The sequence below is a fragment of the Cyprinus carpio genome, chromosome B19 (genome assembly GCF_018340385.1).
Source record: "Cyprinus carpio isolate SPL01 chromosome B19, ASM1834038v1, whole genome shotgun sequence".
Lineage (NCBI taxonomy): Eukaryota > Metazoa > Chordata > Actinopteri > Cypriniformes > Cyprinidae > Cyprinus > Cyprinus carpio.
The window spans coordinates 13048965-13064702 of record NC_056615.1 but is presented as its reverse complement, the minus strand read 5'-3'; the positions used below and the strand labels follow the sequence as shown (position 1 = coordinate 13064702).

The following is a 15738-nucleotide window of genomic DNA, read 5'->3' as shown; positions in this document are numbered from 1 at the left end:
GCAAAAAAAATAAAAAAAACATGGACAAACCATTCGCTCTTGTTCAATGCGAATGCCATATGCTGGAATATAAGCAGTCATTTATTCCGTCATCGTGCTGATAGCGTGCATGCACAGGTGAGACCATAACAGCACATGTTGATATCTGTTTAAACTAAACTCATTTAAGCCTTGCCAGTTTAAACATTTAAGAGCCAGAGGAAGCGCGTGCAGTGAGAAGATCTGTGTGTGCGCTCATCCGAAGTGCGCAAACCCGCGCCTCAGAATGCGTGCAAATATTAAGCTCTCTCTGAAGTATTGTGTTTGAATAGATAAATTCACACACTGGATCAGTGCATTCTCTTAAAGTGACGGCACTTTCTTAATATTAATCATACATCACAAGGAAATCACTCACTGCTCTTGACTGAATAGCTTTTGTAACTTTAATAAAGAATAATCTTTAATTTATACAGTAAAATATGGAATGCTATTTTACATTTGATTATTCAATTTATGTACCTAAAAACTAATGTTAGACCTACCTAAAAAAAAAAAAAAAAAAAAAAAAAAAAACTTAAAATCAGTTTTTATTTTATTTATATATATTTGTATTTATTTGTGCTGTTGTTTGTAGTTAGATAATTCTTATTTTCTTCGTTTTTATTTGATACTGTAGTACAGATTTTCCCTAAACATAGCACATAGCCTACTAACCCGTACCGAAACTACGACTCTAAAACCGTGATGCAAACCGAACCGTAAGTTGAACCATTCCACCCCCAGTCTCAGGTGTCCCCAGAATGTGTCTGTGAAGTTTCAGTTCAAAACACCCCACATATCATTTATTATATCACTTTGAAAATGCCTATTTTAAATGGAAGCAGAAACACTTTTTTGTGCATGTCTCTTTAAATGCAATTGAGCTGCTGCTCCCCGTCCCCTTTTCCAGAATAGGGCTGTGCCTTTACAACTCGTACCTCAAATACTTTGCCAAAAAACATCTGTTTGGTTTTGATTATGTCTATCACGCTGAAATCATGTGTTTTAAACCATATTAGCTTAAATATCTGATATACGGTTTCCTGAGTGCCCTCGTCCAAAGCATGTGTGCAGAAAGTGGATGTCACATGGCATGTGAGTACTAAAAGTTCTCTTTTATGTCTTATTGCGCTTAAACTGTCAAATACACACAAGTTTATGTTAAAAAACACACAAGTCACAAAAACAGTTGGTTATGTCTGTGAAAAACAGCTGGGAAAGAAATCACGTTTATATTAGATCTGTATTGCAGCAGTGTAACATGCAGTAAATAAATCAATAAATGCACTGCTCTCTTGTCTCCTCTGAGGCTGGGATTCTAAATAGTGTTCTGCGCTTCTCAGTGCAGCCAAAGACAACAGTTAGCATGCTTTGCTCGAACTTTCGTCATGGCATTACGTACAACTGGTACACAGTTGTCGCTTGCGAAAACACAATGGCGTGGTGAGTAGGAAACATCAAAAATAGAAAAAAAATGCTAAAAGTGCAATGTGGCATACTTGCAGCATTTACATTTTAATAATTATGGGAACTATTTATTTGTATTGTGTTGCCATATTCCAAAAATCGGTGTCGGACTTAACCAATAAGCAAGGTAAGTGGCCGCTTAGGACCCCTGGGAATCAGGGGACCCCATCTGATATTGCCAAAACATTTGCAGCTTTGAACAATGTAGCCAATCATAGACATATCTGTTAATTTCTTGAACGCAGTGACCAGAAGTGTTTAAGTTACAATCCACTCACCGCTCAAAATGCAGAGTTTGCTGAGTTCTGCAAGCTTGGGAATCCTCTCATTATAACAAAATGCCGATACAATGTAAATAAGAGATTCATTGTGCAGTACAGAGCTTATTAACGGAACGTCATAAGATCGCAATAAACTAAAGTGAGAGGCAACTTTTAGTGATAATATGAGGGAGTGCTCTTTGCGCGCATTCTAGGCTGTATAATACTGACTGTCTCAGAACAGAGATATTCACCTCAGAAAATAAAGTATTGTGATTCAAGTTATAATTTAACTTATATTGATGTTTCAAAATGACTCTCTTGTGTGCTCTTCCTAGGCGCGCCAGCACGAACTGCTGCGAACTCATATAAAAATCATGAATGCAGTGACTGGAAATTTTCGCTTAATAAATTAAATTTGTTTCTCGGCAAACCCTACCGTATGCCTTGACACTTTGGATATGGAACGAGTTGCATGGGATTAGGGCTGGTCCGAATACCATTTTTTGAGCTTCGAAGCTTTTGTGGTAATTAGGGGTTGATATTTTATGGTTCGGAGGGAGGGGGCTAAACATATTCTTCTCCGTTTCTACACCGGACATGAGCGGCGCGGCAAAATCCAATAGAACCTGTATACACTGGATGCGTCGCGGCTGACAAATTCCCGACAGTAAACTCCTGTAAAGGCAGGAATCTCTGTGTGTCTGTCTGTCTGTTTGCATTTGTATTATGTCGAGAACCATTCATCCAATCGACTTCACACATGGCGGGTGTGTTGCTGCGGACCCAAGGGAGTGCAGTGTCGCATTTTGGTGCAAAATGGACATGCGACATGTTTAGAATGAACAAACTTTTGATAAATTACATAACAGCGCGAGCCAGAAGGATCATGCCTCACGCAAGCAGGGCTTACATGCTCCGAGAACGGACACTGCATGGCACTAGTGATACAAAACACACAGGTCTGTTAAGAGCAATACTTTTAATATAGACAAATTAGCATTAGGCTGGGCTAATTATTTATGCTTTTTTTTTTTTTTTTTGAATGACTGCCGTATTCGCAAGTATTTTCCAAGCAAAATAAGTGCATGTTTTTATCACGTGTAAAATTACTGATTAACATGCCGGATAAAAGCAGTTAGTGTTTTTTTTTTTTTTTTTTACACCAACAATAGGCGTACTACTTAGAGAACTCAGGTGCTTTTTCTAACTTGATGTGCTGTTGTGGTAGGCCAGTTTCGAATTGCATATTTAGCACACTGCCTTTGTCTTGTCCTCACTCAATTTAACCCTCTGGAGTCGATTAACGCGTATACGCGTTTTGGGGTATTTTCTCCTGATAACCCCGAAAAGAACTTAAATTACACTTTCAGTTTTGATCGTACAGATAAGAGGAATACATCAATCGAATCTGTAAAGGGTCTACTTTTTTTTGTATACAGACATAATAACAACAAAACTTTGTGCACTTATAAAATAAAGATAACAAACAAGGAGTGCTGTCTGCAGCCTTTGTCTGCGCTGATCTTCAGTTACAAATGCGTCATTAATGTGAACTGTAACTCCGTGAATACTCAACACAGAGACATGAGAGAGCTATCTATAGAAAGACTGACATGTCTACTTTTAAACTAAACAAGTGCTGCTGAAAACAAATATTCTGTGATAAAGTAATCCATATTAAAACAACGTGATGTCCGTTTTTCACGTCTCCCTTCATTATCTTCTAATGCGACCACGCCCCCGCGCCGAGCGCGCTTTTGAGATTCAAATGTTTCACTGATGCGCGCGGCTTTTGAATACGCCCACACAACAGAAGACAACGCAGCGAGATTGTTCTTCAAGTTTTTATTATTTTACTGTTTGCTTCGCGATGAGAGGAGTAAGACATAATTCACCCCAAAAAGATGTGATGTGGTTGAGGATTTGAGATTTGGATTTCCTCAGAAAAAAAGAATGAAGCACTTTATTCAGCAGAGATCATAAACATGAGTAAGTCTCTTATTTATTTATATACTTGTACTAGTTTTCACATAACATGTAAACATTTTACTAGTTGGACTTTTTCCAAAGACTTTTTCCAAACTATAATTCCTGACTAAATGTATAATCAAGTTAAATATTATGAAGTTTCAATAACAATATACACTACTATACCATTCAAAAGCTTGATGTAAATAATATAAATGTAACAATAAATGTAACTGTAACAAATGTAACAATCATTGCTGTTCTTTCAATTTTTTCCCCCCTAAAAAACCTGAAAAAAAATATTCTCAGCTCTTTTCAACATTAATAATAATAATAATAATAATAATAATGATGATAATAATAACAATAAATGTTTTTTTTTTGTAGAAAATAAGATTGTTAAAAGGATTTCTGAAGGATTGTGTGACTGGAGTAATGATGCAAAAAATTCAGTTTGAAAGTCAGCTTTGATTGTTCCTTATAAACTGTTTAACTGCACTCACAAGTGAATATTAAATTATGTTGTGGGATAATTAAATATATTCTAAATAAACTACAAACATAAAATTATATACATTTATTTTGTCCTTACATTCTTTCTTGTAACTCATCCCTCTCAGTGACACAGCTGACTGAATGGCTCATTATGCAGCTCATTATGCAGGCCTTTGTCTTCTCAGGTGTGAATTCATGATAGTTGACGCCTACTCGCATATGACTTTTACCAACAAAAAGTGTTTTAGAAAATTTAAATCAATATATTGTTTTCTGTAAGGTGAGTAAACAAGATGATTTTCACATCATTTAGAAAAAAAAATTCTAGGCTACAAGCTCCAGTTCTCAAAATTCCTGGGAACCAATTTTCTATATGTGTTTTATTGCCTTTTTCAAGTGATTTAACATTTTTAGTTTTTCACTAACCACGCATAACATTTTTTTTTCTCAAAAACACAATCATGTACATACATGCTGCTCACATATTATTATAGCCTAGTTTGTGCTGATTACAGTGAGATTAGACTTTAGCCATTTAGATATTTATAAGAAACTGAAAAAAGCACAAATGTCAGGGCATTACAAAACTTCTCCAGGCCCCAAAAATACCCTTAGACTCCAGAGGGTTAAAGTGCTCCCACACAGCTGAGGTCTATGACATTTTTGTCTTCTCTTCCAGATGAACTGAATCATGATGTTCACTAATGGGCTATTCATATTCAAGGGCAAACGGGAACCGTTTCACGGCGGATGCCAGGTGTTCGAAAAAAATAAAAAAATTAATAAATAAATAAAAAGAATATTTGAATCTCAAAATTGAAAATCGAATGCTAACCCACCTAACGAATATTCAAATAATTTCACAGAGATTATTTCATGTTTGTAAAAAGACTGAAAAAGTTTACAATGTATTTAATGGACAAGTGCAAGCAATTAAAAAAAAAAAAATCTTTTGTGGTCCCAAAAAAAAAAAAAAAAAAAAAAAAAAAAAAAAAAAAAAAAAAGGTAGCCTAATATGGCTTTAGAACAGCATCTGGTCGACTAATTACTGGTTGCGAAGGGATAAATAAACTACAAACTATGAGAGTGAGTGAGCGAGCAAAATAACGGTTAGGCGTAAAAGAGCACCTAAATAATTTTGTGTTGGGGCCCCATACCTGGAATTTGCTTAGGGCCCCCAAATCACTAATTCTGCCTCTGCCAAAAATAATGGGGTAGAACATGGTTTCCCCAAATGAGAGAACTGCAGGGGGCATGAAAAGAACTAATAATTAATTAAATAAAATTTAACATTAGAATAAACAAATGGAGCTGCATGACTAATTGAAATAAAACTGAAATAGCAACATGACATAAATAAAGATTATCAAATCAAAGGTTACATTTTAAAGGAGTATGTAGTCTGTTGCGTTGCTGGTTTTATTAAAATTAAGAATTCAGACATACTACTCATTTCACATATTTTCTGCCTAAGATATACTAGTGAAATAGGTATATTCAGAAATAGCTAATGAATAGTGGTCGACCGATATATCTGCCGATATTTGCCATCTTTCAAATATCGGCATTGGCTGATAAGTTTTTCTGTTTGGCCAATGCATTCGTTGCGGGACTTTTATTTTGACGGTGCACCAGACTTTTGTTTTGACGGCGCTTAGAACGACAGCGCCTGAACACACCGTGTTCACATTCTCCCTCTTGTTCGCTGTCATCGTTTACAGTTCTGTCCACAGACAGAAGTCAGTTTAATAATCAGATGGAACTGTTAAACAAAGAAATTAAAAATAAATCAAAAAAGTATTATAACGATTGCTTTTATATTGTTAGTAATAGAAAGGCAAATATTATAATACTGTCTCGTTTGCCATCAGCATTCAGCATATACGCATGTATATAATTTAAACAAATCTTTGAATGACTAATTAACATCTAATTTCAAAAACCTTGCAAACTTAGTCAAATCCAGCTGTGAGATCTTATGAAGTGTGCAATTGTATCCTGCACGATTGTGTGTACTCTGCATGATGGTCAGTCTGTGCGAACTGAATACAGACAGGAGGGGAGTTTAGCTTCATTGAAACATGCAATCAGCAAACTTTAAACGCAAGATTTCAAATTATGCTGTGCTTCATGCTTTTGCCCACTGTCATATTCTTGTCATTTCCATTGTGTGCTGTATGTAAGAGTGTTACCTTGGTTTTATTTGAAAAAAAAAATAAAAATAATAATTGATTCCCAATGCACACAAACTTCCCAGAATAGTGACTGCCCTGGTGGTTACAGTGTTTACTTCCTTTTTAGTTATATTTTTTTTACATATTTGCTTATTTGTGGAAAAATACATGGTCATTTACAGTATAAGCATGTTTATTTTACACATTTATTTTTTTAATCCATTTTCAAATGATTTTAAATTTCCTCAATATTAAATAAAATAAATAAAATGAGATTAGAAAAGCTGCTTGGTTAGAGTGTAATGTGATGTTGTTCAACCCATGTGGCAGTAAGCTGAACCGAACAAAGTTTAATGCTCTCCACGAGTAAACAGCTCACGCAGAGCAGCTGGTGACTTGCGGCTCACTGTAGCTGCTACAGATGTCAAACAGTGGTGCTCCTCTCTAATCCAAATCTTTCATTCATTCCGTCTCCCCCTTGTTTGCCATATAGGGATTCAATCCCTTTGTTTAGAGCCCAGACCAGAGCCTCAACCGGTGCCCCTCTCTATCCAGATATAAGGCCATTCCGCTATTGGGTCAACCCTGGCTGTTAAATTGGATTTTTGTGTGTGCCATGAACCAAGATTGAGTATCCAAACTCGTTCTCCACAGAGTGCTCTCCTGTTCATTTAGAGACACTTTTTGCTGTGTTTTAGTTGTATTTTTGTGTGTTCAATGCTTCATCTCCATCAGTGACTGATAAACACAAGAAAAACAACAGTAGCGTTGCACGAGTCAAATCAAACGTCTCCACCTTAATGTGAACAGGCACATGAGTGTGCCAAGCTGGGGCTTTTTAAAAAGGGAAGAAAAAACGACAACATATTTAAACAGATTGTGAAAACAATTCCATCTGTCGCCTTTGGCTTGCCATCACACAGCAGATGGAACACTTATCATTATAAATGCTAACTGCTTCCACACTGCCAACTGGCACTTAAATGTCTCTGCCACTTCTCCCTCTATGGTGGCACCAAACAAAGGCATTCATTTATTTCGTTATTCCTTCATTAAGGCAGACTCGATTAAGGTAATCTATTAAAGGCTTAGATCAGTGGTCCTCTGTGCTGAGATCCTCTATGTAATGGTAAAGTACTGTAAACGTGGTGAAGGGATGACGTAAACAACACTCTACACTTGGAGGACAGTCAAGACGACTCTGCAAAAAAAAAAAAAAAAAAAAAAAAAAAAAAAAAAAAAAAAAAAAAAAAAAAAAACACCTACTTTTTAATTAAAGACCTTGCAACGCTGCATCTTTAAAAACACTGAATCAATTTCCACAAGATTGGAAAAACTATTGGTGCATACGAACGGACCATAACAAATAGTAGCTTACTGTGGTAATTCAAAGACGACTAATGGTTTAAAATCCAGAACAAATATGTAAAATAATCAAAAAGGTATTTGATCAGAAAAATTGTTTGCTTCAAAAACACCTGTAGAACAACTATAGGAGTATTTGGCCACAGACAAAAGATTTGGGACACAGAGACAAAAGATGAAAAGTAATATAAAACAAAAAAGTGAAACAATGATTGATTACAGATTAAAAATTTTAGTATTAAATATTTTTAAAAAATAATATGCAATATTATTCATCATTTTATTTATTATTAAAAGGTGTTTTATCAGAAAATCTGTTTGCGACAAAGTTTGCAAAACTATGGAATTATTTGGGGTAATGGCAAGAGTGAAAAAATAACAAAACAAAAATTGATAAATGCTTAAAGTATTAAAAAAAAAAAAAACATAGATAAATAAATACACAAATGGTTAAATTTAAATAAGAAAATAAATAAACAAATAGTTTTTGTAATGCATTGCAGTAGATTTTGTAGGAGTTGTGCCTGTCCCATTAAACAAAATGCTTCTTCTTGAGGGTGGTTGTCAGGGCATTGCTTTGTGGTTGCTAGGGTGTTCTGGATGGTTGCTAGGTGGTTACTTAATGGGCCAAATCTGAAGAGCCCAACTCTAAGCATCTATGATACTCTGGTCTCAAGACACATGCCCTCTATTACAGTACGTATATGTATATGGGCCACAAACAAAAAAATACTTAGACAAGTAATAGCACACTACTCCTCTACAAGCTGCAAAACATGATGTATCATTCATGTCTGTATTGAAAGTGAAAAAAAAAGTGAAAGTGACAACGTGACATACAGCCAAGTATGGTGACCCATACTCAGAATTCGTGCTCTGCATTTAACCCATCCAAAGTGCACACACACAGCAGTGAACACACACACACACACACCCGGAGCAGTGGGCAGCCATTTATGCTGCGGCGCCCGGGGAGCAGTTGGGGGTTCGGTGCCTTGCTCAAGGGCACCTCAGTTGTGGTATTGCCGGCCCGAGACTCGAACCCACAACCTTAGGGATAGGAGTCAAACTCTCTAACCACTAGGCCACGACTTCCCCAATTGCCAACAGTTCCAAAGTTTTATACTTGAAAAATCAAAGTATGACCAAAATGACCCTTGCTTTTGCAAACTCCACTATTTTTAGCAAGATTTCCAATGCCTTTATTCACGCAAATTATGAATAAAGTCCACCAGAGTCCGGACAAAATCGCAGTGTTTGCCAGTCATGAGAGCCATTTCAGGTGTGCAGAAGAGCCGGTATTCAGTGCGGCACATTAGTGAAGCCGAACACCACTGACTCCTGAATGGAGGGATGGCGGGGGGTCGATTAGCTGGCCGTGATAAATCAGAACACAGCTTTACAAGGGCTTGCCTCTGCCACACCGGCTGGTTAAGGGCATTAAAAATGCGAAGAAGGGCTCGTTCAGCTGCTGCCACACTCTGGAATGCAAGTGAAGATAAATTCTGCAGTGAAGCATCTTTCTCTGGTGGAGTTTAGAAAAATAAAAGCCTTTTAATCCAGCTGCTCTCCACTGAAGCCTTCGCCTCACTTCTGGGCAAGCGTCTCAGAGACTAAAGGGAAAACACATTAACCCTGCCTGGCATACGCAAGCCCACACTCACACGTAAATACAGCAAACAAAAAATATCATCCAGAAGTCTTTCCTTTTACCTTTGTGTGAGCTATTTTGACAGCCGTCAGCCAAGGCGAGTGGCTGCAGTGCTGCATCTAAAATTGTGCTTTACTTTCTTTTTAGTTTTATTTAAATGGAAGGTGTAGGTTTATTGTTTATTGTTTAAGATTTAAGGTTGAAAAAGACAAAATGAAGGAGGGCTGGAGAGCATGTCGTTTCTCCGATGGATATCTTTTGTCTTCCTTAAGGGAGCTGGGCTGCCGGAGCACTATCGCAGGATCAGAGAATGCTGGACAGTGATAAGTGGAAGCCATGGAGAGCCTGAAAGACAAGCCCTATCTCAAGTCTGAAAACACAAACACACACACCTACCCTCACACTTCAATGTGGTGCTCTGCCTCTACAGCTAGAGGTATTGCGTGTACAAGTCTGATCATTTAACAGACAATTAAATATTCACTGTTACAGTGAGCTGTCTATAAAGGCAGCATTTTAAGGTGAGCTAACAATAGTACACACACCCTTGGCAAAAAAGTGTATTGTCTTTTATTGTGTAGCGTGGTGTGAACCACAACTCAAACAGCAGTTTTCTGTTAGCCAATCCTATGAATATGTGAAACCAACTTGAATCTGTTGCGAAATCTGGGTGGGGAAAACTTTTTCCATCACACAAAATTCCTGGATACATGGATTCCTATCGAAACGACTGGATTTGCCTGAGAACATTTGCCAAACAATAGTAAATGTAACCACATCTTAAAGTTCGCATGAAATCAAAATTTACAATATTTATTTTGTTAGTGCACATTGTTAGTCTTAAGGTGAGCAATTAATCCATGCAAGTTAATCCTCTGAAAAAAACTGTTTGTCTTGGTAATCTTTAATCATAATCTGATCATTTGCTTTTTGTCTGGAATGGCATTCCTCCTTTGATGACGTCAGTTTGACTGCTTGGGCAGAACCAACACCCCTCCAACCGTTAGTTTGGTGCAAGTGAAAGATGAGAGGAGCACAAAAATAAAACCCCGCCCTCTACTCAATATTCCGTTTCAGTTGGAAATACATCATCATACTGAAATAAAGTCGGCAGCATCTTCTGGTTCACACGGACTTTAAGGCTGTTCAAAACTATGCTGCCGGAGCACCATGAAGTGTTCCTAAATATTACAAATTTCATTTAATAATGAAAAGTATCAATAAAACCGCCAGCTGCAAATAAAAATTGATTTTGTCCAATATCTGTGTGTTCTGTGTTTTTTATGCTAACTAGGGTAATGCAAGGCACGCAAGACCAACTTCTATCTAAAATGAATGGAGAAATGCTGAAAACACTTCTTTTTTTTTTTTTTTTTTGTAAATCAGCCACAAAATCTGACAAACTGTCCCATAAATGTTTTTTTTATCCTCAAATGTCATTTAAAAAGTCTATATTTCACGTTGGTACAGCCGAAGCACATCTGCAGCCCAGAGTGCATCTAAATAACAGAATATTTCTATGGAAAGCAGGAACTTCCAATAGCAGCTGCAATGATATTACCGATGGACCCTTTTCGCAAGATTGTGATGACGCTTTTCAATGGTCATCAGCATCTTAAATCCTCTTTTTTATATTTAGATTTTTTTTAAGGGTTATATCACCTTTTCATCAAGTTACCAAAAAAAAAAAAAACTAGTTAAGTGCGAGGTTCTAATGCAGTGTCTATAGGTGGGATGGTAAATTTGACTGTTGTCTCTTCTGACTGCTGATATCAGTCTCTTTAATTTTTTTTCCTTTGATTGAAAGTCGTGAAAACACTATCATGTTTTTATTTTGTTATTTGAGCAATTGAGAATGCAAAAAATATATGTGTGGTACTCTCCCATACACTGCTCTCGAATTATGAACTATTGACAACTTCTGCTGCTGAAACCCCGGAAATGTGAAAAAGGTCTATTGGCAGCTGGCTCCTTTCTTTATGGAGGGACTTTTTAAGGCAAGATGTAGCACTATTTGTGTCATAGAGCGTTCTAAATCAGTTACTTGTGAGGTTGAGCTATCTTCTATAGCAGCTGCTTTTGTACGGAGTAGGCAGCAAGGCAGCTCGTTAAGTTTCGGAAACAATTCTAAATGCTAATGTTCTAATAAAACTGAAATGCTAGGGAGCAGTTCCATTGGGGTTTTTACTGATGGCTTAATTATGGCTGTATCAGTTTCAAGGTGGTTTTATAAAACAATTAAAGATGATAGAGTGTTTAGGTTGTCCATTTCAAAGTAATCAATAAGGCTAGTTGTTGTGACCTTCACTGATAACCTCTGCGAAAGCTCAAGAGACTAAAGAACAGGTCAATTATCTATTTTACGTGAGGAGCAAAGAATCAATTTCGAGTCAGTGAATGAATGTTTGACCTAAGACGACAGCTAGAGTTAAACCACCAATCAGAGAGAGCTAGACGAAGCTTAAAATGGACTAGTAGACCGAGTCCCTTGAACCACGTAATTCCAATTTTCCAATAACATTTTCCAAAAGATTTGTAGGTCTCTCTCAGCCATGTTTTCACTGACTTAAGAGCTGAACGAACACATGACTGATTATGTGATGCACTAGTGGTCCTTGGTTTGAAAACCACCTTTATCATTAATGGAGATCTGTGAAACGCAGCAGAACTGACACCAGCGCTGACTTTGTGTTGGTGGAAAAGGGGTATTAGGAGCCTTCTTTCCAGTATTTTTTAACACGTTTGTCATCAGTGAACTATGATATGCTCATACTCACAGTCCCTCTCACTTGAAGCTTCTTGGGTTCTGGGCTCATTTCTTGAGGGATAAATTTGATTGGTCCCTTGATCTGCCTCCTGGACCTTTTGGTTCCATCCGGTAGCGTCTCCATGGCGATGTCAGCCTCATCACTGCTGGCCTGGTCGCACTCAGAGCACTGCCTGGAAAAGGATGAGTGACATAGAGACAGAGAGTGAGAAAGACAACGGAGTCAGGTATTCTTTTGCTTTTATTTGACCTTATTGATTTCTCAATATGGAGAATTCTTTGAGATGAGAGAGTGGCTTTCAAGGTCCATGTCAATGTTTTTCCATCGGAAGCAGATGTGTCGTATTCATTTCAACAAAAGTGTCATTAAATATCCTGCAAAAAAATAAATAAAATAATAATAATAAAACCAAAGGAATAGCCAGATTCTTTAGTGCGAGCAAAAGCTTTTTGATTATACAGTATTACTGTGTCAGGGGCAGGCAGTTGCCAGTAATTAGGTACGACTTGGCCCCCCACACAATTTTCTCTTTCAAATGCTTTCTAATTTCCATCCAGCAGTGCGGAACAACATCACGCTTTCTTATTCATGGATTAAATGAATTACTCGAATCAGCAGCGAAAGCATTGGGCTTAGTTTGACAAATAAACAAAACACAGAAACGCTCACGTACGCAACTGTGGAGCTCCACATAAATTTTCAAAGTGACAGTTAGTATAACCTTACGAAAGTGAACATGAAGCACTGCAAGTGGAATACTGCACTTAGAATCTGAAACAGCATCTGTATTTTCCTATAGACATTAAAAAAATAATAGAGCTGTGAATTTAACATTTAACACAATTTAGTAATTAATTATAACACAAAATGTGATATAATTCCTGCAATTAACAATTAGATTTCTGATGTTGGTTTGTGTTCACATGACATGCAAGTAAATAATTCAATATTTTCTAAATATCTTAATAAGCGAGTTTTTAATTTTATTGCTTTTATTAACTTTTTTTAAATGTTACCTTTTTACAATTATTAGCCAGTACTGAATATTAGAAACCCTGCTCAAGAAATGTCAGCACTTCCAGAAGTTAATTTTATCACATTTTTATTTCCATCTCCCACTCCTGTTCTCACCAGTAGCTGTTTTTGGTCTTCTTCGGCATGCGTGTGAGAGGCGGGTCCAGGCAGCCCAGGTGGTAATGCAGCTTACAGGTGTCACATAGCAGTAAAAGATGCTGGTCTTGGTTTTTCTTACAGATGCCACAGCTGCACAGAACATGAAACGGTTTCTTATTTACAGCACAAAACACTATTAAAACATTGCCTCTTAAAGCATATTTTCACATATTTTTCTCTCTTTTAGCATATAATAATTTAAGAAATCTAGGTCAATGTTTAAAAAAGATATTAGAATAACAGTGGCCAGGTGTCGGGCTCATGCTGGAGCCCTGTATCGGCTGCAAGCTAACCTGTAGAGCATAGCTGGGAGGTTCGACGACTTCCCTGGCGATCCTCCCTCCTTCTTGCTAGGCTTTCTCTCTTTGGGAGCTTTCAGAACTGCAGGAGAGTTCAATTTCTGCAAATAAAGCAGAGCACTGAACTTTAGATACATCTGAACTAGAGAAAGTTACTTTTAAGGTCATATTCTAAAGAAAGCATTGAGTGTTTGCCAGTGCAGTGCTGTGCAGATGATACAGTGATCTGAGTGAAGCATCTCTAGTATGACATTCGGGTAACTAGACATGGCTTGCGTCCTTCTAAGCATCTCTATTGGATATTTCAGCATGTTTTGCTGTCTGCCAGCCAAAAACTGTAAGTCAACCACTTTAGAAAAGTATCAGCACATCTCTCTCCTCAAATAACTGCACAACTAGAGGTATTCATGTCCTCATCAAGCACTATTCGGTGAAATGCAATTAAACATTTTAGAGTAAAACATTAATTTTTCACGAATCTGTTTTTTTTTTATTTTTGTTTTGACAGATAGATGGACGAATGGATAGATACATAGATCAACAGGTGATATACGTGACACATACATAGGCTCAAATAAATAAAGGGGAAAGCAAACAGTGATACTCCTTTAAAAAAATAAAGTAAATTTACTGAAGAAAAAAATTAAGCACAAATTGCTTGTTTATTAATATTCTCAGAAATGTCTTCTTTCAATATTGTGTGCAGGATTTTCTTTGTCTTCCACACTGTGGCTCTACGGAGCTTTCAATATGTTTGTTTGAGTGGCCTCATGGAGAAACACTGCCTTAACAAATAAATGGTGGGTTTGTGACAATGGAAGCTGGCCGGAGCGTACGGGAAAGTTGTTTGAATTAATGCCATTTTGTTTGATGCTGCTCTTGGCACAGAAATAACTCCATTTATGTATGTTTTTCTCTGGTTTCCTCTACATGTAACTTTCCTAATAGCTTTCATCATGGTTATGATGCATCACACAAAGCACTTGACCCCTGCTTATAGTGCAAATACAAGGAAACATATTATTTTAAAGATCTTTTGACTAAACAAGGTCACTTGACATTGACATACACTTTGTATTTATATTTAAAGGGAAAAGAAAGAATGTGTGAGTTAGATCTTACAGACACCAAGAGTCGACGACTATGTAACTTTCATTCTGGAATGGCAAATAAGCAACATTAGACATTTTATGTATAGATAATAGGTACAACTATTGCAATAATATAATGTAAATAAGCTGAATTAGGTTTTTCTAAGAAAGTTTCTTCTAGAGATGCTTGGATGGGTTTGGAGAGAGGATAGAGGCCAGGAAAGTTTATTTTTTTTCTATTTTCCGTCTATACATCTGTGCTGCATCTTTTCTGTCTGGGTTAATTAGAAAAATTATCTAGTAGGAACCGGTCGCGCAGCAACACAGAGCGGCTTCTCTCTAGAGGCTTTCTAATCTGAGCGTGCTCAGCTCAGTGTGCCCATGGTGACAGTCCCTCTCCACCGCACCACAGGGATTATAAGTGAGGAGGAGATGCCAGCTTTCACATCCTGCAAGCTCTGGGTTACTGTGGACATTCCCTCCTATCCACGCTATTTCAGGGGGAATATTATTTGAAGAAAGGTGTTTGCCGAAGAACAAAACAAAAAACAACAACAACAAAAAAAGCTTCACAAAACAGCCGAACAGGCGGTTGGCCATCTGCTGAGGGAGCCAGACAGACTTTGCTGTCTTGCAGAGATTGTGGAGAATCCCATTGGTACTGTGAGAGGGGTCATATAACTCACAAAATTTCCAAATGGGCTGGACTTGTATGGGGAGCCCATAATGACGTTGGTGTCCACATAAATCATTTCATTTAATATAACAAGATTTTTATTTTTATTTGTTTTTTACATTATCAAAAATATACAATTCCTAACATGACTAAAGATAAACAAAGAAACAACATCTAATGTGGGGAAAGAACAAAATGACCCATAAATAGTCCATAAATTGCCAGCAGCTGAATTATATTATATTATATTATTAAATATTTCAGGGTTTTTGTACTGTACATAAAGTAGTGCTATGTTGTTGTGATTGTTTTTGTTTTTTTGATATT

At 37.0% G+C, this 15738-nt stretch overlaps 1 protein-coding gene across 2 annotated transcripts in view; it reads right to left on the bottom strand.

Annotated features, from left to right (window-relative positions):
* The window catches only part of phf14 (PHD finger protein 14), an 88297-nt gene that overhangs the window by 36582 nt on the left and 35977 nt on the right, over window positions 1-15738 (bottom strand). For both annotated transcript variants that reach the window (XM_042745919.1, XM_042745920.1), the window contains exons 12-14: window positions 13639-13745; window positions 13304-13435; window positions 12182-12344 (exon numbers count right to left, since the gene is read on the bottom strand). In XM_042745919.1, the coding sequence (XP_042601853.1) occupies window positions 12182-12344; window positions 13304-13435; window positions 13639-13745 (402 nt within the window). The remainder of the gene's footprint in view (window positions 1-12181; window positions 12345-13303; window positions 13436-13638; window positions 13746-15738) is intronic.